The 27,320-nt window shown below is 33.0% G+C and overlaps 1 protein-coding gene and 1 long non-coding RNA gene across 8 annotated transcripts in view; one reads left to right on the top strand and one right to left on the bottom strand.

The window, feature by feature from the left end:
- Positions 1-2,030: 2,030 nt before the first annotated feature.
- Positions 2,031-27,320, bottom strand: part of Ccdc88a (coiled-coil domain containing 88A) — a 126,074-nt gene continuing 100,784 nt past the window's right edge. The window contains exons 22-33 of one of the 7 annotated variants that reach the window (XR_007348067.1): positions 24,900-25,086; positions 22,265-22,410; positions 19,779-19,871; positions 19,436-19,650; positions 16,368-16,451; positions 15,180-15,383; positions 14,526-14,597; positions 13,444-13,524; positions 11,235-11,503; positions 10,700-10,806; positions 5,815-5,914; positions 2,031-5,326 (exon numbers count right to left, since the gene is read on the bottom strand). Coding sequence is in view for 6 of the 7 variants with exons in the window: in XM_048804316.1 (XP_048660273.1) it covers positions 9,814-10,806; positions 11,235-11,503; positions 13,444-13,524; positions 14,526-14,597; positions 15,180-15,383; positions 16,368-16,451; positions 19,436-19,650; positions 19,779-19,871; positions 22,265-22,410; positions 24,900-25,086 (2,344 nt within the window). In the remaining variant the exon portion in view is untranslated. Of the gene's footprint in view, positions 5,327-5,814; positions 5,915-8,929; positions 10,807-11,234; positions 11,504-13,443; positions 13,525-14,525; positions 14,598-15,179; positions 15,384-16,367; positions 16,452-19,435; positions 19,651-19,778; positions 19,872-22,264; positions 22,411-24,899; positions 25,087-27,320 lie in introns of those variants that run through there. The other 6 variants (XM_048804318.1, XM_048804321.1, XM_048804319.1 and 3 more) reach the window with 6 other exon arrangements.
- LOC125617168 lies at positions 19,456-27,195 on the top strand. The gene is made up of 2 exons (XR_007348068.1): positions 19,456-19,554; positions 23,193-27,195. It is a non-coding gene; the product is annotated as an uncharacterized LOC125617168 (long non-coding RNA).

Genomic DNA, 27,320 nt, shown 5'->3' with positions numbered 1-27,320 from the left:
TTAAGCAACTCAGTGAGACCCTGTGTCAAAATAAAAATGAAAAAGTATGGGATTATAACTTAGTGGTTGGGGCTGGGGTCGTGGCTCAGTGGTAGAGCACTTGCCTAGCATGTGTGAGGCACTGGGTTCAATTCTCAGCACCACATATTAATGAATAAAATAAAAATCCATCAACAACTAAAAAAAATAATAATAAAAACGTTTAAAAAAAAAAAAATAACTTAGTGGTGAAATGCCCCTAGATTAAATCCTCAGTACTGAAAAATATAAAAGACATACTGAGGTAGTTTTAGTCAACTCAGATCCTGTTTTCCATCTCCTATAACAGTAAGTCATTACAGGAATGCCTTAAACAATTAGGAACGCTTAGCTTTAGCTAGCTTACATCTTTAGAATGCTTATTGTACTTGAAAAAGCAAGCTGAAAAACTGTGTGTGAAATTTACACATGGTAATGTACATAATACAATAAAAAAGGAATATATTAAATTGTTATTATTTCGGAAAATGGGGATTAAGGAATAAGGATTCCCCAACAAGATAATTAAAACAAACATGGGAGAGAAGGATAAAAACTCCGTTGTTGGGTGTTCCATTGATTTTTATGCCATTAAAAATGATTTATTATCTGGTTCAGAGGTTATAAATCTGAACATACTTCCACAAGTTTCTTCTGTCCTTTAGGGTATTTTACTACACTATTTCTAGGATTTTACTCATTTTCTTTCAGTTATGACATCTGAAATAGTATAAAAGCCTATAAAAATGTAGTTGGTTGTCATATAGAAACTAGTTAAAAAAACCAGAAAATTTGACTTTTTTTCACTTTACTTAGAATCAAACAAAAGCCTTCTTTAACTGAGGATCTGACATGGTTTAGATTACAAGAATTCCTGTTGTGGGTCATTAAAATTCACATACTTTTCCCTAGTACATAATCAAATGGGATGTTACTGAAAGGTAAAATAAAGGTAAGTACCTGACTGTAAGGTTCCATGTTAGTTTTTAACTAGTCTGTACTGTATTTCTAAGACAATAGTGACAATAGTAATTTTAGGTTGCTTTGCACATAAAATGAAGGAATAAAATCACAATTTGAGGACCTTGAGAAGCTTGTCTGATGGTGAAAACAGGTCTAGGAGGTCTGATTGCCTCCCAAAGTCTGTAATTTTGTGCTGTCTAGTACACTGGTCCCCACTTCTCTACAGTTTTGCTTTCTGAGGTTTTAGTTACTCATGGTCAACCACAGTCCAAAAATATTAAAGTGAAAATTCCTGAAATAATTCACAAATTTTAAACTGGGTGTTGTTCTTAGTAGCATGATGAAATCTCACATCTCATCCAGCTTGGGGTATTTATCATTTCTTTTTCCAGTGTATCTATGCTGTACCAGCCCTTTAGTCACTTAGTAGCCCTCTTGGTTACCAGACTGACAGTGGGTCAACCGTGTTAGGATCAACTGTAGTGGTATCAACTGTGTTAGGATAACTGTAGTATTGCTGTTCAAGTAATTCTTAGGTAGTAGTAGTCTAATGCTTTGTTACAATTCCTACATCATTGACCTCACCCCCCTTACTTCATCACATTATTTTTATCATTTGACATCTCATGAGTGAATACAATAAGATATTGAAAGAGATTACACTTATGTAACTTTTACTATAATATATTATAATTATTCTATTATTGGTTACTAGCATTAATGTCTTACTGTGTCTATAAACTTTTATCATAGTTATGTATGTTATAGGAAAAAACAGTACATATAGAACTTGGTATTACTTAATACTTTTATCAGGGATCCACTGGGTTTTGGCCTATTTGGGGGGCCAATATATGTAAACTGTATTTATACCTATTTTGGGATTGAGAGAACTGACAGACTCTTCACTTTCTCCCCAAACCTCTAATACTTATCCCAGTATGATAAGAGCAAAGTAATCTGAAGTTAGGAATTACATTTGAAAGTAGTTCTCCAGGGTACAGAATGACACTTGGTTAAAATTATGACTTAAAAATGATTACTACTTCTTGTAAAAAATCACCTTTTATTTTTTATATATCAGTCTGAAAAGTGAATGTTAATCCAACTTTTTAAAGGAGAAACAAAGTTAAAAGCTAAGTTGAAAATGAATGTTTTTAAAAGACAAATCAAACAATGGTGCCTCTTTTCACGAGTTGGATTTCTATGGCTGATATTAAGTATTGCCAAGTAATAAACATTTTGCCATTCAACTCCAAATTCTCATCAGCATTAGTTTTAAAGGAAATGTTACAGTTATATATTGATTTGGTATTTAATAACAGTTGTAAGTACAATGGCAAACACTGAAGAAAGAACCCTTAGAAAAGAAAAAGGCCATTTAAAATCAGGTTTTGTTAATGGGGGTTGTAAGTGCAACATTATCGGTTAAGCATTCCTTTTAAGGCATTTCATTATCCAAATAACATGTACATCAAGTTTGTATGTTATAAAATGGGCTCCTTTTGTATTACTCATTCAAGGCTTTAAGAAAAAAAACACATTTTGGGATTAAGCAGTTGAAAAGAAAAACACAAAATTCACTTTTCTTTTAAAAAGTAACTTAAAATACAAAAGTAATTTAGAATACATTATTATTCCCATTATAATTTCAGATTTGGTACAGTATCATTTTCATTTCCTGACATAATCTGTTAAGACAGTACAGGTTGTAGAACTTGATCTGTGAGGTGGCTGCAATTCTATTACACGCACGGTGGTTTTTTAAAATAGGCCCTTACCATGCCTGGCATGAAAGGTGCTACATACGAACCTGTCTTATAAACTCTTTGGTAACCACCAATTCAAAAACTTGGACCAAAACATTTCCACATGGCTAGATTTGAAGCACATGATTACAGCTCTAGGCCAAAGTTATTACCCTGTATATTGAATTTTTCAGTTTCCTTAGGGGTTTTAGGTATTGATTCAGAGTAGAACCAGAAAATTAAAAGTATGTCTGGCTCATCAGGAATAGGCCCTGGTGAGTTTCCAGTTGGCTTTACTATTTTGTTTGACAGAAGTTTATGTATGTAAGGTAAAAGAGTGGCTTCCTACATGTTTGCTTCTGGCGGTAGCTTTTGGAGAAAGTAAAATATTCATGTGGTTATTATCTAGTCCTTTCTTGAAATGGTATGAAAAAGGTGATGAATATAATAGAGAGTATTTGTTATTTTTACAGTCTCACTATGTCCCCTTGTTTGATTCTTTTCAATTGTCCTTTTAGATCAGCCTTTTTAAATTTAGGACTTCAAAGGCTGTCTGTCATTCAGCATTTTCTGTAGAAACAGTAATGTGCTGGTTAATTCAGCAGATTCTCTATTTTAGAATATTAGTATCCTGGAGAGGTGAAAGTGTGATATTCATCTTCATTGGGCCACCTCACACTCATTAAATTTCAACTTTTCAGTAACAGTTCTGGGATGTGTCCTAGCTGTGCAAATTAGATGCTAGTTAATATAAATCTAAGTTACCCACTTACTGTATTTAGCTAAAACATAATGTCTACATTTACTTTCAACTTACCCAACCAAAAATAAATTTACATTTTTTACATGCAAAGTGTCTCTAGACTGTCATGATACCCATTTACCAATTTGATACTTGAATCAAGGGAGTCGTGATAGATCTCAAAGTCTAGAGAATAGATTTTGAATATTTCTGTTGTGCAATATTTGTATTTCAGTAAGAATCCTTTGTATTTACATTTATATAGCACCTTTCATCCAAGAGTTTCAAAGAGATTTAACTTTATTTGGTGGCAAAACCTACGTTAATGATGACACTGAGTTAATAAATCCAAGTTCTCTAATTTTCATTTCTATTTCTGGTCAGCTAAACATGCTGTCTGTCTTTCTTTTTTATTGATGGTCTTTCCAAAGACAACTATAAACACAACACTGCTAACCAAAAAGAGAGACAGATGGATGGAAGGGGAGAGAGGCTATTCTCATGGCTACTGGGTTAGTGATGATACACACACAGTTCATAAACCACATATTAAGGAATAAGGAATCATTTCTAAAAAGTCCTTTAGAGCTGGTAATGAGAGCCTAAGAAGTGTGCTATTAAAATAAAAAATAGTCAATCTTATTTCAGAAGACTATTTGATATTTATTGTTAAGTAATGAATTTGTATTAATGAGTATCAATGCAGTTTTTTTGACTTCATAAGAAAATAAAACTGTGATATAAAAATTGGAACTACTAAAAAATGATGTTTCTCTGGGTTAACTAAATCTACTTTTTTGTGCTTCTTCCAAATGTTTAAGGTAACAAATGCATACAAATATTTCAAAAGTACCTGTTATTCAGTTTTCAACTTTAATGTAATATTATAAAGAACAAAAACAGAAAAGTTCTTATTAATAAATGATAACCTTAATAATAAATGAGTTCCTGGCAAAATGCAGATCGTAATAAATTATTTACATTATTTTTGCCATAAGAAAACTTCTTAAGCAACAGTCAGCTCTCAAGTTAAAAAAAAAAAAAAAGAAAAGAAACATACGTAGCCCAACAGTAAAGAAGTGAAAGAGTGAAACAGCTTTACCTTGGGAATGCTATTTAGTGGAAAACCATCTTATTAAAAAAAGTTTCAGAAAAACACTTTTATCTTGGATCCATATATGAATGCTTAGTGTAGCTTAGTTAGGAATATGGAAGATTAATATTTTTATAACTCCTATCTCTTGTTATGAATTTTCAGATTTATCTTATAAACTGAATTTTTTGCAGTGCATCAAGATAACTGACTTTAAAAAGAAAAAAAAAAGTACCAACACATGCAGTCTAACGAAAAAAAGGCTCTGACATGCCAAAACAATTTTCTCTGTATCTTCATATATAGTACATTCCACAAAATACTACAGCATTTAATTTAGATTTACACAACTAAACATAAATGGCTAGATTTGGGCTAATACTTAGCAGAAGCATTAAGCAAACATAGATAAATTCATAAACAAATGATGAGAGAAGTAGATTGTTCCTGGAGTACTTCCTTTAACACTTGACCTTAAAACACTTGGTCCTTAGTGAGAGAATGTCCTTTATTCAGTAGAGCTTAACAATACAACGTATAGTTAAGTCCTAAAACCTTCTAAAACTTTTGGCAGTTGAATCCAGTAGTGCTCCTTGATTCAAGGAAGGAATGAAGGTTTGTATTTCTTGCCTGCTCTATTCACGAAGGATTGTTTAAAAGTCTCCTTAAAGATTTTAAAAAAATGGTTCCTATAGTTGCTAGGTGTCTTGTTACTTCAGAAATAAAGGCTTCATACTGAGAAACTGAAGGACACTTTTCTCTCTGTATTTAGTTGAAAGGCAGAAAGAAGAAAGAAAATATAAGAAAAGCTTGAAGATAAGAGGGATACTAACTACAGAACAGCCACTATGAACAGCATGCACCAGATACTTCAATGGGAATGAGAGAGTGACAGAAAATGAGACAACTTTTCTTTATAGAATAGGCATCTAGTTTATTCTCATTAGTTATCAACAAAATAGTGGGGGAAGCTCTATTTTTACCATAAAAAGATTATCATTACTCACCAGAAAAATTAAATTTAAAGTGAAGGGAAAAGAAGAATATGTAAAGATTTGTTCCCTGTCCTGACAGGCAAAAACCTAGGGCAACCAACTAATCTTGTTTTACTAGTAAACAAGACAGAAAGTCAACCAATTAAGCAAGCAATATTTACATCTGTTAATGCAATATGCACTTGTTCTCAACTTAATTTGGTTAGTTTGTATAAATGAGACTAATCTCATTTACATTATAAGCAGTAAACTCACCACTTGGCCCACATGTCATGTAGTGGGCAATAGAATTAGGAGCTTTGTTGCTCCCTAGACCTGCTTTTTGAATGTCTGCTTTCTTGTACTTTGTCCACATCTGCAGGAGAAAAGCAGTTCATGTTATTTATTCAAAGTTAAACAAAACAATTCATGAAGATTAGACACTAAAGAGTTCTCAATGAGTAGGGTAAGGAGAAGGAAACTGTAACTGGGAAATTTATTAACCTGATAGACATCTCATTATTTAAAGATGATTTTCACACTTAATTCGTTAATTTATTTTTCAGTATTGGGGACTGAACTCAGGGACACATTACAAATGAATTACATCCCTAGCTGTTTTTATTGTTTATTTTGGGACAGGGTCTCACTAAGTTACTTAGGCCCTTGCTTAAACTGCTGAGTTGGCCTCGAATTTACAATCTTCCTGTCTAAGCCTCCCATGTTGCTGGGATTACAGGCATGTGCCACTGCGCCTGGCTTAATTTTTAAATTTATTTATATAATTATGAATTTATGTATTTATTTATTTAGTTCAGGGCTGAGGATTGAACCCAGGGCCTCACAAATGCCAGGCAAGGTGTCTTGCACCGAGTCACATCTCTAGCCCTTGATTTTTATATTTTAAAGCTACAAACATTATAAAAGCTATCACTATTTCTTAAAAACCTATAACAATGACATTTTTCTGTGTGTCAGGCTCACATGCTTTATTTAGTAAATATTTGTTTATTTACCAAATGGTTACGTAACATACAGTTTTTTTAAACTTTATTTTATTTATTTACTATTTTATGTGGTGTTGAGGGTGCTGAGAATCAAACCCAGTGCCACACATGTGCTAGGCAAATGCTCTACCACTGAGCCACAACCTCAGACCTACATACAGTTTTTAAAGTAAACTATAATTTTGCATATAACAGAAGCATCCAGAATGAAATATTTGTATTATTTACTAAGAAAACTAGGGTTGAGTTATATTTTTTAAATAATATGCCACTCATACTGATTACAGCTAAAATTGTTTTGCTCAAAGTGGATCTATAGCATGACATTATGTGTATAATATTGCACAAATCATATGGGTATAACTTCTAGAAACCTAACTCAGGAATATAAAAGCTATTTAATTTCATTGTTTATAAAATTGAATAATTTTGAATCTTCAAATTGTTTTCAAATAAACCTTTGTGAAGCTGTAGATATTCAGGGAGGTGTCTTAGAGAAAATAAGCGCAGCTGCTTAACTGAGTCTGAATTGATTTATCTTAAATTTTCTTTTGCCATCTACGTAAATTTTCATTTACAGAAAGTATTATGCTAATTTAAACAAAATTTTTGGAGGCAATGGTTCTGTACAATTTATAAGTTTTTTTCCCCCACCACAAAAATTTTACTTCAATTGCTCTCAAGTAACGGAGGTAAGATACTAGTTTTGTTTTGGGGAAATTTCATGACTCCATGGCAGGTGATGGTTTCTGGAGGAAGTCTAATCTGCATTCGCAGACAATCTTCAGGACTCATGGAAATGTTATGTATTTGTTCTACATGCACAGTGTATATATTCATTTTGAAAATATGCTATATATCTATACACATACAATTATTTGGGAGGAAATACTTCTTTCCTATAAGTTTAATTGTAAAATAACTACATTAATATAACAGTACATGAGTTTTAAATGTATTTTGAATGAATAAAGTTAATATTTTAAGTTTAAAGTATTATGGGTAGATTTATGATATCTAAAAAATTTGAAATACTTGCAAAACAATCTTTGACTCAATATGGAAAAGGAACAACACTAATTGTATTTGTATCATATATGGCTCCCATCTAAGCTATATTTACCATTAAACTGATACTAGGTGATAAAAAAAGACTATAATCCCAGTGATTTGGGAAGCTGACGGAGGAGGATGGCAAGTTTGAGGTCAGCCTTGGCCACTCAGTGAGACCCTATGGGTTGGAGGGGAGTAAAAGGGAATGGGAATGCAATTCAGTGGTACAGCATCCCTAAGTTCAATACCCAGTGAGAGAGAGAGAGAGAAAGGAAGAAGAAGAAGAAGGAGGAGGAGGAGGAGGGGGAGGGAGAGGGGGAGGAGACAGAGAGAAAACAGAGGGAAAAATAAATATTAGTACCCAAAATTTTGGAATGTTAGGACTAACTGAGCAAAAACTGATAGTAAAATAGAATGAAGTATTCATGCAGAAAGTGTAGTAGGTGGTACTAAAAAAGGTGAAAATTTCTGATTTTGTACATCTGATTACCTAGATGTAAGGTACTGGACCAAATGGAAGGAGCCTAGTCTGTGAAATGATGTTAAGTATGAGACTTAATTTACCAAGGATACACATTTCATTAAGCAAAGATTCTCTGTGATTTTTCCTCTAGTCCAATAATAAAAGCTTAATAATCATGAATATAAAATAATAATTAATTCTTTCTTCCTTAAAGTCACATTTCAAGGCATTCCTTCCAGATTCCAGGCTGAGTTATTTTCAGTAATAGTTAGGCTCAACCAAAATGGCAAAAATATTCCAAAGACAGATCTAAGATATATTCCTCCAGATGTAAGTGAATCAGGATTACAGTTTTTTCCCTTAATATTCTGGGAATTAGAAATTCAAGTTTATCTGGTTTGCTTTAAAAGTTATATTAACATAGAAAGATAATTTAGAAGTGTATGACAGGGCTGAGGTGTACCTCAGTGGTAGAGCACTTGCCTAGCATGCGCGAGGCACTGGGTTCGATTCTCAGCATCATATAAAAATAAATAAATAAATAAAATAAAGGTATTGTGTCCATCTACAACTTAAAAAAAAGTTTACGACAACGGAGTTAAGAGTTTGCAAATATTATATTTATCTTATATATCGTGTTTTTTGCTACAGCGTTTATATTTGTTTTTGTTCTATAATTTGTCTTATAAAAACACATTTGTTTGTTTAAATGGTTACAAGTCCTAATTGTACATCTTAGCAAAAATGTATTAATTTTAAAAAACTGCTTTAAGGACATACATACATATTTTAATCATTAATTACAGAAGTGATGATTTTCACTTTGTAAACTTGCTACCCTTTTGAAATAGAAGGAAAAATACAAAAATTTCGAACACACTGAGTATGATTGTTTATTTCTCTTTGAGTCTATAAAAAAGAACTAGAAAAACTACTGTGTTAACTGGTTCCAAGTAAATAAATCATCTTGAAGGAAAGATAGTACTTAAACTGTTGTATTTATCAGGAAAATGCAAAGAAGAGAATTAGTACAACTGCTTCTAGTAACTGTGTAAATGACATTTAAATTTGAAGGGGTTTTCAATGGGTAACACTAAATTTATGAATATTTACAATGTCTTAAATCTGAACAATGTTTTATAAACATGGGCATCATTAAAATTTGCTACACAAAATGTTAAATTGCATTATTAACTATTTCTTTGTATGCACAATAGACAGCATAGTTAAACTATATAAGAAAATGATTTTTTTACATATTTTTCTTACTAATACTGTACATGTGCAATATAAAGTGCACATTCTGGGGGTAAAAAGGAGAGAGAGAAAAGTAGGAGCAGAAGATGAAGAAGCAGAGTGAGTGGACATTCGCTTTTTGTAAGCAACAAAGCAAATATGACTTTGAAATGTCTTACTGGAAACAGAACATGCAACTATTTTAACATGCATAGGATATCAATGTAATAACCTCTTTATCAAGTGACAAAAAATGTGAAAGAGGAGCACATATAGTTGAGGTTTTTAAAGTCATGCATACAATGTACAATGTAATTAATATTTCATGCAGGCTTTGGTGTGGTTACACATTTATGTATATATACATGCCATCACATACAGCTGAAGACAATGCCACAATTTTCAAATTAAAAAAAAAAAAACTAGCCAAATGATACTTTTCAATAGCAGCTCTTCAAATCAGATGAGAGAAGCACAGTGCATATTAAAGAACATCAAAGTATTGTGCAAATTTGATCATACACAACCATATTCATACCAAACAGTTTGATTATCCTCAGAAACCAACAATGCAGCTTCTGTGTCATCAGGATAGAGGCATGCAGGAATGATAAGGTTATTGCTATCTATAGAGGACTGTGAGTTACTGTTACTAGGGTTCTGACTATCAGAACACTGCTCATTATCTTTCTTTGCAGCTTTATCCGAAGGGGCAAAAACCTGGTCAGTATCTCTGGTGACTGATCTGAGAGGTAACCCACTTATGTTACTAACTAATTCTGTATTCAGGGATAAGAATGGCTGAGATGAATGAACCATAGTAAGTGATCCTATGTTATCTTTAGTTGCTATTCCAAATGCCTCATTAGATACATTAAAAGTAGCAAAAGTTTGGTTTGGAAAATGTGACTTTTCTGTTCTTGAGCTTCTAGTCAGGGCAGATAGAGACTCAAGCATATCTGTAGCTAAATCATTTTGGGCATGAGAATCTACAGCACATGTTGAACTGTGAAATGCATGAGAGGACCACTGGTGTAAATGGTACTCACTAGATGCTGCAGTAATGTTGCTATCAGCAGCAGGTGGAGGTGAATCAACTGATACAGGTACTCTACTGTCCTTGGTCAAAAAATCATGGATGCTTGTCCTTCGTGTAGTTCCTTCGGCAGTAGAGATCACACTACTTGCACGAGGTAAAGTGGCATAAGGATTGCTATCTTTTGATTGTCGTGACAGAGAGGTTTCTTTTACTAATTTTATCTTTCCTTGAGTGCCTGGTGTAGTTTTTCCTGAAGAACTAATGAAGTATGCATCTTCAGTCTTTCGAGGACCAGATCTCACAAATTCAGGCTTAGTTGTCCGTCTCTCATAGAAGTCCCCTGGGGCTTTTCCACTTACTGACCTGGCAAGACCAGAGCTAACTGGTTTGTCTTTTCCCAAAAAGTCAGAAGAGACAGACAAACTTTTCATTACTTCATCTAAGAGATTCTCTTGGCTTGAGGACTTTAACTGTTTAAAAAAAAAATTAAAACAGATCAGTAAATACAGCCATGTTTTGATTTTCCTGATATACTGAGCTGTATGATATACAGATGCTGGTAATTCTTAACACTCCAGAATTTATTAAAAAAAGCTCTAAAGTTCAAATAGATATTTAACTTGTGATTTAACTTGTGGTATTCTTCTTCTTCTTCTTCTTTTTTTTTTTTTTTTTGGCACCATGGATTTGAACCCAGAGGCACTAAACCACTGAACCACATCCCCAGCCCTTTTTTATTTTGAGACAGGATCTTACTATGTTTCTTAGGGCCTCCCTAAATTGCTGAGGCTAGCTTTGAACTTGCAATCCTTCAGCCTCAGCCTCCTGAACCCTGGGATTACAACCACTGCACAAGGTGATATTCATGTTAATTAAGGTCATCATACATAAAACTAACCTGTATTGAGGTAAGCTTGTTGCTTTCTTCCAAAAACTGTTGTAGAGTAACAATTTCACTTCCAGGGGAACCAGTTTTGATTTTGTGATGTGCTCGACTTTCTAGTGTTTCAGGCATTTTGTGCTGGAGCACTGGACTTGATCTGGTCTGTCTTTTCAAGTACTGGATTGGACTGCTACCACTGCTGGACCAAGTCTCATGATCATGAAGCAGGCTAAATTCTCCACTGCTGTGGCTTTGTGGCCTGCTTTGGTTATTAACTGCACCTGCTTTTGAAGTAAATGGTATGTTGAGACTTCAGTAATAGAGATGAGATTAATACTACGTAAGCAGTAATATTTGTTGATGGGACTCTTACTGTATGAATAGTCAATCTTATTTTCAGGTTTTATTTAGAAACGCTTAGTAAACCACATTAATCTTTCATCAGTTTAACAACTATCTGTCACAGCTTGCTTCCTTATTTTGTCAAATTGACAGATATTTTAAGTTCCATGAGGACAAAAACTTGCTTTTACCATAATTCTCAGAGCCTAAAGAGAACCCCTTACATAGAAAGCATTCAACATACTGATGACTAAATATATGAATAAACAGATGAGTGAATAATACATTTTTAAAAATTCAGGCTCAATTAATTGTAAAATTTAGTCAAGAACATGATTACATGAATTTTAAATTATTTCAAGATGTTAAAATCTAAAACTGTTCTGAATGCAAAAAAACAAAAAAAAACAGAGGTAAAACAAGAAAAGATTTCTAGTTCTTTGTTTCTCTGTGAAGTTCCCTTTACTTATTTGAAGGTTCTGTTCATCCTAATTGAATACTTAAATTAAAATTTAAATAACACACACATAAGGTAAGTCAAATGGAGACATGATACAGTTAGTTAGAAAACTCCAGTAAAATATGAAATCAAATATTTACTGTTTTATTCTTTTCTTAATGAATCATCTTATTGTTCCTACTGTCCACTGTTGGTATGTTGCCTACATAGTCTTATAAGACTCAGTTGAAGGTCAATTATATAGAATTAGTTAGTTCTGGAATAAAGCTCCCTAAAATTGATACTATTCCTAAAGAGTACTGATTTATTTTGATCAATAAAAAACTGTATAACACATCAAAACAGAAAATGAAACATTCCATGGTTTCCTAATTACAGAGAGTAAAGTGGGAGATGAAAGAATTTATCCCAACTTATGTAACATTTCACAGCAATAGCATTTTCTTAAATTTTCAAATAAAAAGAAATTCTTCACAGTTTATACTATGTTTTCTTACTGGATATAATATGCTTGTAAAAAATTTTTTTAAATCCCTCAAAATCAGATATTTTACATCACTGCAGTACGTCATAGCATTCATGATGAAATTACAACTGAGACAAAATAATTTTATAATCCTCAAAGCACCAGAATATATTCATTATATAATTTGATAATTCTGGACTATACAGGATAACTATAATAGATCGGTTAAATAATTCCAGCATCTGAAAAGGCAGTATATCTTCAAAGAAAAAGATTTTAGTCAAAGTTTCCATACATTTAACATAAAAGCCTCACCTCTGAATGCATATTTAAGAAGTGACGAAGAAGTATTGAAATAATTCTTTCTATGAGCAATATGCATCCATATAGTTCTTGTGCAACACACACACACACACACACACACACACACAGACAACTGCTTTTAAAATTAAGAATAACAAAGCTTAATTTTATTTTGTGGATAAATTAAGCTAAAAGTATTTCTAAAATATGATTAATGTAAGTTTAAAGTACATGAATCATAAGAAAATTAAGGACAATCACTTAGATGTCCAACAAAATGTAAGTAAAATAAGGACCTATGAACAATTTTTATGTACAACACGAATATTTTATCTGTGAAGATGAAAAACTGAAACCAAAATAACTGCTCCTGTTTTTACATTAGTATTCATTGAAATACATATGTATTACAATGAAAAAAATACAAATGTTCAAAAGACTATGTTCCAAACACAGATTTGTATTTCACACTTTATCCTGGAAATGTCATCTCATCTCCAACTTTGTTCCCCACTGGTGCTGAGGACTGAAAACAGGGTCTTGTGCATGCTAAGCATGTGTTCTACCAATGAGCTACAGGCTCAGCCCCACCCAAACTTTTAATTAGTACTGGAAATGGATGGATTACATTAATAAATTTACCTACAGCATACCTTTGACTTCATGGAGTGAAGCATTATTATTGCTATTGCTAGTGGATGTTCTGCCACTATCAAGGCTGGCTGGTCTTGAAGCTAAATGAAAAAATCAGGAGACAGTGTGATAAAACTTCTAAGCTGATAACACTGAATTGTACATTCTGATCACAGAATGCTTTGAGGAAGCAATCATGCATACTTTCACAGACTAAGCATGCCCACAGACAGGTGAATCTTGTAGTTTAGAAAGCAAAGACATTTTCAGATTGTAGTTCTATCTACAATAGATAGAAACAACCGTACAGTTCACATTGCCCTATGCTACTACTTCTTAAAACCCTGCTTAAAATTCCATGAAATTCCTCTATTATGTTATCCATTTTTTATTATTAATAATGGTTAAGTTTTTTAACATATGATTTCAGGTGGAAATTAAACAATCTGAAATATTCAATTGTAGAAACTTTGCTAAAGTTCATCCTTTGCCAAAATGAGTATTTACAAACCAATGGTAAAATTAAACTCTTATAACTAAGCTTATGTAAAAATAGAAATAAAATTATCTTTGGAGATTGTGCAGGCATATTTTATAAATGACCTTGATTAAAAGAAAAAGCATGTAAATCAAAGGCTGAATGTTCTCTCTGATAAGTGGATGATGATTCATAATGGGGGAGGATGGGAAAAATGGAGGAACTTTGATTGGGTAAAGGGGAGGGAGGAAAAATGGTGGAATGAGATGAACATCATTATCCTAGGACCGTGTATGATTGCACATATGGTGCAACACTACATTGTATACAACCAGAAAAATGAAAAGTTGTGCTGCAACTGTGTAACGAATCAAAATGCATTCTGCTGTCATATATGCCTAATTTATATAAATAAAAAAACCCAGAAAACACATAGAGAAACAATAATATTAAAAACGACAAAAGGGAGGATTAGGTTTGAAGAAATGGCAGAAGTAACTGTGAGATTCAGGACAGACAGAACATGCTTGCTGGCAATACCACATTTACCTATTCAATGCAAGAGTGTCAGCATTCCCATTTAGTATTTAATGTGTACTCCCTAAATAAAGGACCATATCTTACCATGAACTCTTGATCCCGTACTAGAATCATCACTAATACCATGTGGACTTATGTCTTCAAAGGATGTAGCATCTACATAAAATAGCAAAATGGATATAAACATATTTTTGTAACAAAACAATACCACTACAAAATATTATTTACACAGAATATAGAAGTTCTTTTTCAATCACATATATCTTGACTTAACATATTTCATAGACTCAGCCAGAAACTGGAAATAGAAGTAAAGAATCAAGTAGTTCTGATGAGAGTTGACTTGCTTAGGGAAAATGTCAGAAGCAATGAAACAATCACTCCTGTGGCCCTGGAAAGTAAAACAAGAACCTGGATTGTTCTATGTAGTACTTTTACATTTTGTTTTGATTTTTAAACTTAGATTTCTTTCTCCTTTTTTTACTCTTTATCTGGTATACTTCTTTTCAATTGTTAGTTTATCAGCTGTTTATTATGAAAGTAGGCCTAGAGTAGATTTTAATTATTTGTGTAATGTTTTAAATTTTTGAAATGCTTTGGAAATTCCTCCAAATTAAATCCAGATTATGTTTTGATAATTATTTAAGGTTGTTTGAAAAAAAGAACACAGGGGAAAGTCAAATTAAAATTCCTGCTGTCAACAGTTACACCACAGTGCAAATAGCAGACGGCCTATACCTTTATTATTAACCAAATGCTTGGATCTGATGCCTGCAGAAGAGTTGACAGTTGAAAAGTTGATGGCTGTAGTAGAGAAGGCCATAGCTCCCAATTCTTTTCTCCTTTTACCCGTTGAAATATCATCAGGAACCTCCAAATTCTCAGTACTACCTGTCCACTGTCCTCCTGCTAGGACCATGGACTGCACCAGGTCATTCATGGCTGGGATGCAAATGAAAGCAAATGAATCAGCATGGTTAATGTATTGCTCTTATTTCTATTTTGTATTAAAAATGATCTGATTTTTGTCTATGAACTAATGAAAATGGACATTAAAAAAAACTATAACCACAAGGTCATTTGAATTATGACATGCATTCAGTTGAATGAAATGAGGAGGCCAAAGGCTGATAAGTTTCAGTAAATATTTTTATCCCACCTCCACCCGCTTTAAAAGACAAAGAAAGGAATTTTACTAGGTACAATTTCCATGCTTTTGCGCAATGATGTGCAATATAATTAGAAGCCTTCATAATGTGGTTTTGTGGTGACAAAATGGAATGAATTAAGATGGAGAGCAATTCTTATATAGCATCACTATTGAAAATGAAGGAGTCCTTGGTCAGAGCAGGTTACTGAAGAAATTATTCATTTTATAAATATGTACACCACTGAATAAAAACCTGAAAGAGATGATCTCTAGTGATAGAGACATTTAACGTGATTATGTAGTTACCCATTCCACTTAGAAAAAAAGAAACCCAGAATATTATTATATAAAGAATGACAAACATTTTCAAGGATTATAGGCCATTTTATTTATTTATTTAACCAGGTTCATTAAGTAAACAAATACCTAATGCTAAAGATTTTGTTATTTTTTCCTTAAGTAAATTTCTTGAGGGAAAAAAATCTCCATGGCATATAAAATGTTCTTTTTTCTGCCAACTTTCAGAAAGCACTGGAAATTTTAAAGTATATTACATGTATTATTAAACATATGCATGTATATGTATCAGTAGACATACATATAATGCAAACTCAGTGCAGACTTTGAAAAAAATATTCTTCCAGCTCCTTGTAGTAAAGGAAGACTGCATTTTGCAAAATAACAAACTGGCACAGTCCAGAGAAAGGTTAGTGAAAAATTAGTAATGGAATCTAGTGTAGTCATTTGAAAGAAGCTGAACTGTCATAAAGTCTTACACATGGAACGACGGTAGCAGGCCTTCATTTTGTCTTTATCCTTCGGTCTGTTCCTCAAAAAGGGCAGTCTTTTCAGTGCAACCACTTTAATGTCAGAGCATGAGGGAAAAACAGAAACAGGGAAATGAAAGAAAAAAGGGAGAAGAACAGATGGGAGTTAAATGTTGAAATTAAGGACAGAAATGAATGTTTTGAGTTTCAGCTATGTATGCTATATTAAAGCTTATTCTCATGCTGCTGAATGATAATGAAATATGAAATATGTACTTTGATATTTTAAAATACTTGGAAAAGCACTGAAGACAATGATGAGGAACATACTTGGAAAGCTTAGATTGGCTAAAGTACTATAAAAACAGGAACTGGTTAGAATTACTTAGGAAAGGACCAATTTTTCTAGTTAAATCATAAAGGCAAACTTTAAAAATTAGGCTATTGGTGTTCCATAAAGTACATGATGAAAATGAACAAGGCTTTTTAAGCCCTTATTTTCTTTTACTTTTGAAGTTAAAGGCTTTATTTTAGAAAAAATAATTTAGGAAACTGTACATTCTATTGTAACACATCAACAAAAAATTAGGGGTCCCTAAAGATGTTCTGAATAATCTAAAGAAACTTTTGAAGTTACCTTTCATTTTCCCCCTAAACTTTAATGAAGAAAATATTGATCTAAACTGTCTTCTAGTGCATCATTTATCAGTACCACAGAAATACATATGGTTTCAACCAAAGTCTAAAGATGAAACAAGCAATTATGTGGAGTTCATTTTACAAAAAGTTGGCTGGGGAAAAGGAAAAAAAGAATATATTGACAGCAGTAATAAGTGATAGCACTAAGCTCTGGTAAAGTGAAAAAGATAAAGACACCCGAAAGTAAGCAAAATGAGATAAAAATGCATATAATATTTTAAAACATTTCAAAGGGTGCTTTGGATGAGTTTATTTAAAAAAAACATTGCGTGAAAAAATTTTATCAGTGAAGGGATTACCACTCAAGCATAGGAGTCATTAGAATAAAAATTAAAATGTTCACTTGAGTCACTTAATCATTCTCAAGCTACATTTTTGTTAAGATTTATCTTAAGTATACGAAAAATTATGACCCCAGAAATGTAATATAGGAGTTGAGAAAACAACTTTTATAAGACTTAAAAACATATTACACACCCTTCTCAGGGTGTGCTATCATTTTGTAAATCATTGAACCTCTTTTAGTAAGTTGAAAAGCATCATTCATTAAAGAGAATGCAATGGACATACAGTTTTTTTAACTTGTTTGACTGCTAAGGTCTTTAATCTGACCTATTTCTCCTCAAACTTGGTAAACACAGCTGTTTTCAATGATTAAAAAGAATGGACTGAAAGCAATGTAAAAATGGACACTTAGCTAAAACAAAGCTGGGTGGTTGCAGCATGCATGCACACACATGTTGTTTTGTTTAGACACTTTTTTCTTTTTCTGTTTTCAACTGTTTTCCAAAGACTGCTCTACTGACAGACAGACACTCTTCCAAAATGGATAAGATAAAAAATTTTAAATTTGCCAGGGATGAAATGTGATTCTTCTTATGGCAGTTAGTGTGCTGCTTTTTCCAAAGCACACTTAAAATTAAAGGAATATTAATACTGTTGGGTTTTGTGTCTGCTTTAAAAATTCTAAAAATGAACAACTGTAGGAAAGCGGAAGCAAGAATCCTTCTGCTTCTTCTGAATGTTCTGGCAGAGAGCATGAAAGAAATACAGATTTATACTTCTAACAGATAGGATGACCTCAAAAGAGATTGCTGTGCCTTTCTTGTGTATGCTCTCATACCTGAATCAAAACATCTTTGTTTAACTAAAAAAAAAATGAAGTAGATGTGTTACCATTTTTTACTTAGTGTGAGGTATTTTATATCTAAAGGAGACAGTTAAAACATCTTTTAAAGGAAAACTTTAGGATTTCTCTAAAACAATAACTACAAATTTGTGGACAAGAGTAGATCGCAAAAGACCTAGGATGACAATAATTTTATTTGGAGAAATAGAATCAAAACTGCTTTCTAGAGATTAGTGTTTACATGTAAGAATGCATGTTTACTTTCTATTATTGTTGCTTGCCTATGGATTCTTGTATTTTGAAATACATGTTATAAAATGTTTAATATCCTCACTCCAAAATAATTATTCCCTTTCAAAGATAATTCACCTGAAGCTCAAACACTGTGCAGTTTTCTGAATACTCTGAGAATCACTCAGGTGTAGATCCTATCTCTGGGGGAAGCAGCTGCTTTTGCTTATTATTTATTTCAAAAGAATTGGGGTGTATCTATGTGTGTACTCATTGAAAATTTTAAAAATTTAGTCATTTATATTGGTGATAATGTGAGAGGATTCAAAGTGCCTGGTTTACATATTTTTAAGAACTCTAATAGTTAACTTATTGGATTTTTTTTCTCTTGAAATATGATTTTTTAGGCTTTTACTTTGCTCTTCCTGTGTAAGCAAACTAGTAGCCAAATAAAAAGGTTACAAATTGTATAGAGCATGTTATGATGTGATACTTCTAAAATTTGTAATAAAAAGTTAAATCACAAGTTTAGTATGCCAATTCACATCTTTATTTCATTTTAATCAAAACTTTTCCCAAGCATCCCTCTCTAATTTGATAATCATCAAATTGCTCAAAGTATATGAGCAAACCCCAATTATAAATGCCTTATTTTGATTATTATAAATATTTATGAAAATTAAATCTTATACATATTTCTTACTTGTTTCTCATAACCACCCTGTGAAGTATAAAACAAAGGTAAAAACTGCTCATGTTAAAACAATCTGCAACCTGCAATTGGCAGACCTATTCTGGCTCTTATGTTCTTTCTACAATATTTTACCTCTCAGGCCAAATGATGATGCATAGTACATTTTAGAAAATTATGTGACTGGGTATTACTGCAGTATGTGATTAATTTGATATTGGATTAAAAAGAAATACCATATATCAGATTGTTTTCCCAAAAGATTGCTTAAGTGTTTTTTGAAAGGACTCCTAAATCAACACTAGGTTTAAAAGTTTGAGCACTCACTGCTGCTTTTCTTGGTCCCCAGGGTTTGGCCATCTTCTAAAGAGTTTGATCCTACTGAAGAACTATCTTGACTATCTTGATGGGGCAGCTGAAGAAATCCTTCACTGGAGTCTGAACGAGTAGGTGTTAACGTTAGAGATTTCTGACGTTCTCGATTAATATCTTTCTTGGATTTTATCAATTTTCTCATTTTTAGAGTAATCCAGTTGCCTCTCCTAATAGAATAATTTAAAAAATTCTTAGTCTAAAATTCAACACATAAATTCCTCATGAATTAGAAGTCTTCAAAACTAGAACAATTTATTTTCCAAAATAAAAATTCATAAAATTTGGTTAAAAGTACCTTCTAGGAGGAGATGGGTCATAAAATTTGTATTGGTCCATAATTTTTTCTTCTAATTTCTCCTTTTGCCGTCTTAATTCATTTAACTTATCACTATAAAAATAAAAATGTTTTAGGACATGCAGTCATGTTTTGTACAGCTATGAATGATATTAAATTATTCTGGGACTATGATATAACTTCTTCCCTAAATGTAAACAAATGGTCACTATGATTGACAACTCTTAAGTTTGTTTATTAGGAAGAACAATGGGTTTTTCCCATATTTCTCCTTTTCTTCAAATTTCCAATTTAACTGGGCATAATGGTGCATGCATGTAATCCGACCAGCTTGGGAGGCTGAGGCAGGGGGATCACAAGTTCAAAGACAGCTTCAGCAATTTAGTGAAATCTTAAGCAACTTAGTGAGACTCTGTCTCAAAATAAATAAATAAATAAATAAATAAATAAATAAATAGGGCTAGGGATTTGGCTCAGTAGTAAAGTGCTCCTGGTATCAAAAAAGAAAGAAAGAAAGATCATTAGAAACTTCTCAATACTACCTGTGTTCACTGTCACTCCTGCCAGAATCATGTGATAGAGGCATTTGGCTAGAAATGTCCAACATATAATAAGGATATTTTTAACTTATATTCAGTGAGTCAGAATGGATAATAATATTTGGAAATCAACCATACAAAAACATCACTTAAACCCTGGAAATAAATTAGTCACCATGGGTCAGAATATTAAGACAAAACTTTGGGTAATACCTCTGCTTAAGGAACAGGAAACTCAAATGCCAAGAACTTTATATATACTCAGTGCTTTTTAACTTACAATATGGCAGAGTCTAAAGGAACATATATTCCTAAAAAGGTTGTAGTCCAAAGTGGCCAGCAACAAATGTGAAATTTCTTTAAGGTTCTGCATTTATCTTAAAAGTTCATGCTAACTCTGAGATGGGTATGATGGCAGATACCTGTAACCCCAGCTATTTGGGAGGTTGAGGCAGGAGGACCACAAATTCAAGGCCAGCTTAAGGCAGCACAGTGAGACCCTATCTCAAAATAAAATTTAAAAACTGCTAGGCATGTAGCTCAGTGGTGGAGTGCTTACCTAGCATGCACCCTTGAATTCAACTGCCAGTACCATGCCCCCCTCAAAAAATATTAAAAATAAAAATTTAAAAATTCATGCAAACTCTGTGTTCCATATGTATTAATATAAAAAAATGCTCCCTACCCTAAATTCTATAATAAAATAGATATTTGAAAAATATATATATTTTGGTTTCAGATGTGCCTTGGCTTCCCATCATGAACAAGTCGGAAAAGCATTATTTCATTTACACTTTAGAATAACATGGAAGTAGCTGTTATCTTTATTTTAGAGAGGCAGCAGCTAATGATCAAAGAAATGAAGTGACTTGTTTGTAGTCTTCGGATAAAACTGAAAAATTAGGACATAAATTAGGAGCTGTTTGATTTCAACAGCTGGCAGTTTCTATGACACTATGGTGTTTCTTATTTTAGTGGGGAAAGGGAAAGGAAGAATTTAATACAGGTGAATCATGGTATAATACACTGACCTGCCCAGGTCCAAATCTCTGAGTCTTATCAAATTCCCCCATTCTTAATGTACTTAACTTCTGAATAATTTAGCTGGCTAATTCTGTCTCTCATATAATTTGATTTTTTATTTTTTATTTTTTGCTATGCTGGGGATTGAACCTAGGGCTCTGCACATTTAAAATAAGTGCTTTACCACTGAACTACCTCCCCAGGCCCATGTAATTTGATCTTAACTTATGGTACAAAGAAACTTTTGTGAACTGGCTCCACTTCTCTAGTGTTCCTCCTCCTTCAGTTTGGCTATAGAAATAATAATTAATTTTTAGTTCTTACAACACACTCATCATACCTCCATGTTTTTGCATTGTTATCTATTTTGGTCTAGTATGTATCTTAAGCAAATTTTTTCTTGTAACTTCAAGTCTCAGCTCAAGTCTCATCTTTGAAAACTAGGGCCCCCTATACATATCTCCATTATGTGTGTATGTGTGTTTGTGTTATATTGACAGTATTGGAAACTGAATCAAGGGATTCACACATGCTAGGCAAGTACTCTGCCACTAAACCACATCTCCAGCCTTTTTTGTTTTGAGACAATTTCTTGCTAAATTGCCCAGACTGACTTCAAACTTGCAATCTTCCTGCCTCAGTCTCCCAAGTACCTGGGATTCTAGGAAAGCACCACCAAACCTAGCTTTAGCATCATTGTATTAAAAAGTATTTACCTGTCTTTACTGCTTTATATTACTAATTCTTTCAGAGCAGGAACCATGTGTTTTCATGTTAGTGTTTCTGGAATATAAGCACTCAAAACACATATTCAAATAATGCTGATAATCAAGAAAAATGAGTATGAAATTTTCTCTGTCACCAGGTATGGCAATGATAATATCATGACTACTATTTCAGAGTGTGAAATTATTTGATACCTACATGTACTGTCTTTGTTCAACATGAAAAAGATCCTTGCTTTCCATATTCTGCTCCAAAAGTGTTCTGTTCTGTAGCATGAGAGTTTGAATTTGATCTAGTAAGTGTCGATTTTCTTCTTCCAAATTTCCTTTAAGTTGGCTAAGCAACTGTTTAAACACACACAAAAGAAAAATTTTTTAAACATTTACATTTTACATAAATCACCTGACCCAAAACATTTAAAATATATTAAGTACTACACAAAGACTTAAGTCTTCCGCTGTTTTAACAATTAGATGGTTTCACTTTGGTCAGAACATGAATGATTATTTTAGTGATAATGACAGGTACAGCACTGGGTTACATGCTATACAAATGTATTTTCTTATTCCCTCAAACACTGGGTTTAATATATCATAAATGATCTGTTCCAAAATACTTTTTTTTTTTTGGTGTGGTGCTGGGGATTGAACCCAGGGCCTTTTGCAAGCAAGGCAAGCACTCTTCCTACCAACTCAGCTATATCCCCAGCCCCAAAATAATGCTTTTTACCTTAAAAACTGTTTTACTTATAGTTCAAAAGCTAGATCAAATCTCTGGTCTTTTGTTTAAGTGGCTAAGAAAGTTTGGACAAGTTAGTTAATTCTCAAATCTATAAAATGAGAATAGCTCTTACCATGCTACAACTGTTGAAAATAAAGTATACCTATGTCACATAGTAGATAGTTAATGAAAAATTCTCAAAAGGTAAAGAAAATCAGGAAGAATGATACTTACTATGAATAACCATACAAAATCATCTTGATCCAAGAAATATCAATATTGTACATGACTGGTTTATTTATATATTGTTATATTGAAATATAATGTGGTAGATTCATTGAAAAACAGTTATTTTCTTTCTTATCCACACCTTCTTACATTATGACTTCTCACTCTTCCCATCAAGCAGTGGAATCTATTTCCCCTCTTCTTGAATTTGGAATGCCTTTGCCCAAGAATAAATGGGAGTGATGTGTGAAAGTTCAAACCTGGGCCTCAAGAGGCCTTGTATACTTCACCTCAGTCTATCGAAACCCTTCAAGAAGATGAGAAGCCACATAAAACAGAAAAGAGGTATCTCAGGCAGCTGTTCAGCATATCTGCCAGGTAACTATAAATGTAGAAGCAAATCACTGGTCTATACATTAGTGGGTGGATTGGTACATCTGCTTGGCTAACACACAAACTATTGAGCACAAAGAAATGTTTAATGTCCATCACCATTGAGGATTTATGGTTGTTATTATGTTAAAAGACAATGGATGAGACATATATTGAACCCTGGGCACTTAACCACTGAGCCACATCCCCAGCCCTTTTTATTTATTTTGAGACAGGCTCGCTAAGTTGCTGAGAGGCTGGTTTCAAATTTGTGATCCTCCTGCCTCAGCTTCCCACGTTGCTAGGATTATAGACATGCACCACCACATCCAGCGAGACATATATACAGAAAAGAGAACAGATTTTAAGTGTGTATATACAGTTCAATGAATTATCACAAAGTTAACGTGTTAAGACAGCACCCAAATCAAGAAACAGAACATTAATTGTATTCCAGTAACACTGCTATGCTATTTTGCAGTCACCATTCCTTCCCACCAAGGTTAACTACCATCCCCAACCTCTTTCTTACACTTTAGACTTCTACATTTTCCAAATCATTTTATTACATGACTTCACCCCTAGCCAAAGATTAACATTTGTCCCAACTTGTGACAGCCAGGCAGAAGCAGATAGCTAGGGCCTTCTCTGATCTCTCCTGACCAGCATACCAGATACCAGACCACTTGATGAGACCTACCAAAACTCACTGTGGTAGTCTTATTTCTTGGATGTCTTAGTTAAATTTCTGACTAATTTGCTAGTCAATTATTTGCCTCAATGTACTTTAATCTCAGGCTATCTGGGCAAGGAGCTTTTCCCTGCTCTGCTCAAAATCAAGCCAGTCTTCTCTAAGAGCAGTGCTGCTGGTTTTTACAGCTTACTTTGTGCTGTTAGAACTTCAGAGGAAAGAGATACCACAAGATAAAAATGCCTCAGAAAACCAACCACAGTTATTCTCTGAGGTTGAGCAATTTTTCTCTAATAAGTGCCTCTCACTTTTCTGTATGCCATTACTTGAGTTCTGGAGTTCTAAAATATTTTTTGACAGTTCTATCAAATTTTATTATTTGTTGAGGAGTTGATTTACCAAGTACACCCACCTAACTATATGTTATTTAGATTTCTATAAATCATAGGTAGAATGAATGCTCTGCACCTTTTAACTTTGTTGGGTAATTAAATGTATGTGCTTTCAAACTAATTTTCCTTTCTACTGGTTTATAGTATCACAGTAGGTGTAACATAAACATTTTTTCACTAAGGAAACACATAACTTTACAATTCAAAGTATCTGGACATAAAAGTTTAAATGAATAATAAAAATGAATGAAATTAAAGATACAGTAGGTTTTTCTAAATCACTTGTGATTTTAATTATTTGTGATCAATTCTTTTGAAAACATACCACTAATTATATGCTGCTGATGTTGTTACAATATGATTATTTATTTTTTAGGCATGTTTTGATATCCAAAGGAAGTAAACAGTGATTCAATTTGTTAAAGCTCACCTCACACTGATTATTCAGCTTAGTGGACGTGATATCTAGCTGTTGGTACTGCTCCTTCAGTTTTGAAAATTCAGCTTCTAACCTTGTTTGTTCCAGTTTAGAAGTATTTAGAAGACTTTTCAAATTTTTATGGTCAGTTTGTAAAACTTCAGTCTCTTTTAAAAGCTGAGTATATGTATGATTCAACCTAAAATTAGAAATCACAACAGAAACAGCATTAGATTCTCTTAATAGCTTTCATGTAATTTACATATTGTAAAAATGCTGTATAAATAAAAGAGATATTTAAAGATTATACAAGATTCTTTGCCAGTTACTAAACTGATCAAGAATCAGTCTCTTTTCTGGGAAAACTAGATTAACAAATTTCTGAGTACATTTCTGTAGAAAAGAATCTTTATCCTTTAAATAGGTTGAAGAAATAAAGATGCGGTCTGGGGTTATGGCCCAGCGGTAGAGCGCTTGCCTCACATGTGTAAGACCCTGGGTTCAATCCTCAGCACCACATATAAATAAATAAATGAAAGTATTGTGTACAACTACAAAAAAAAAATATTAAAAAAAAGAAAGATGCTCACAATTTTGTCACAAAAAGTATTAATAAAAATATTTAGAAAAAAAGATAAAAGAAGAAGTGACCAATTCAGTTTTGGAGAATTTAAAATTCAACATGAAACAAAGCTTTTTCTTTTTTCCCCCCATTATTTATATTCAGAACAAGGTTCACTGATCTCTAAGGAAAGAAGTGATAGACACACTTTCTGTAAAGAACCAGAGAGTAAATACTAAAGTTGTGGGCCACATGCAGTGTCTGTAGCATGCCCCTTTCCTCCCATCCCACCAACCCTTTAAAATATAAAAATTTTTCTTAGTTTTGGGGCTGTACCAAAACATGTCTGAATTTGGCATGTACTTTGGCATGCTAAGCCAGCAGTACTTTGCAAACCTCTATCTTATAACATTAAGAGCAGAAACCCAAGAAAAAGGGAGGCAGCCAAATGAAACAAACTTGCTCAGTGTGGTCCCTGTTCAGAGCATCTAATAGTTTACACTCAACTCATTTCTCAGAGAATTTAAACCAGATTACAAAAATCACAAATAAAAATAATATATTTATAAAATTAAGACTTGGTAAAAAGAGATCAAAATGGCAAAATCAGAAACATACAGCAAATGGGTTGAATCAATTAACAAATGCACACCATGAGTAAAATAGCTGGTCAAACTTGAGACAGCTATGTAGTACATTGACAACTATGACAATCAAAAAATTTCCTGGGCTAGGGTTGTGGCTCAGTGGTAGAGTGCTCACCTAGTACATGTGAGGCACTGGATTTGACCCTTAGCACCATATGAAAGTAAATATATAAAACAATGGTATTGTGTCCATCTATAATTGAAAAAAAAAAATTCCTGCTTATGCTTCAATTGAGGGGGGTGGTATGGGTTATATAAAGAGATAATGTACAAGGTCCTAGTATCTCTATGGAAATGTTAAAATGAGCTGAATTTTTATTTTTAATTTTTTTTGTAGTTGTAGATAAATAGCATGCCTTTATTTTATTTGCTTACTTTTTTTTTTATGTGGTGCTAAGTATTGAACCCAGTGCCTCACACATGCTAGGCAAGTAACCTGCCACTGAGTTACAGCCCCAGCCTGAGCTCTTTGAATTTTTATATACTGCCCTTTAAAACATTAATAACAAAATGCAAGTCAGTGAATATAATTCTAAAGAGGCCAAGACAACCTAGTCTAAGAGGGAAACTTTTTTGGTCAGGCATTACCTTAGATTAAACAGACTAAGGAATAGATGAATTATTATCCTTCAGATATCTTCATAAATATACTTATTAAAGAAAACATCTCTTTCATGTTTTACTTAAAGCCTTTTCTTTCCTTAAAACACAGACATGAATCCATAAAAGCTGGGCAAAGGCAAATCCAAGAAAGAGAAAATACTCAGAATCACTCTTTCCCTCCAACTTTAGAGATTTTTTTGAGGTCAAGCTCCTTATACTCAATTTCTTCATTTTGGCTAAGTTCTTTCTCAGGAGGCCCCTATGTAATGTACACAATTAGATTACTGTAAGGCCCACCTAGGTCCATGAACTGTCCCAATTATGTTAAAATACCAGCAATGGAAAAAGATTAGCTAAAAGATGGGATCTTCAAAGTAAATATTCCCCAATATGGTACGTAATAAAAATGATGCTATCCTTACATTACATAATTTGTCACAGTCTTTTACTACATAAACTATACATACATATTCTCTTTACAAACTACAGTCTTTTTTAAAAAAATTAAATTTGTTTTAAAATTAGTTATACATGACAGCAGAATGCATGTTGATACATCATATATAATGGAGTGTAATTTCTCATTCTTCTTGTTATATATGATGTATACAGTGTTTTATT

The sequence above is a fragment of the Marmota marmota genome, unplaced genomic scaffold (genome assembly GCF_001458135.2).
Source record: "Marmota marmota marmota unplaced genomic scaffold, marMar, whole genome shotgun sequence".
NCBI lineage: Eukaryota > Metazoa > Chordata > Mammalia > Rodentia > Sciuridae > Marmota > Marmota marmota.
The sequence above is the reverse complement of the archived record's forward strand: the minus strand, read 5'-3'. Positions and strand labels throughout refer to the sequence as shown.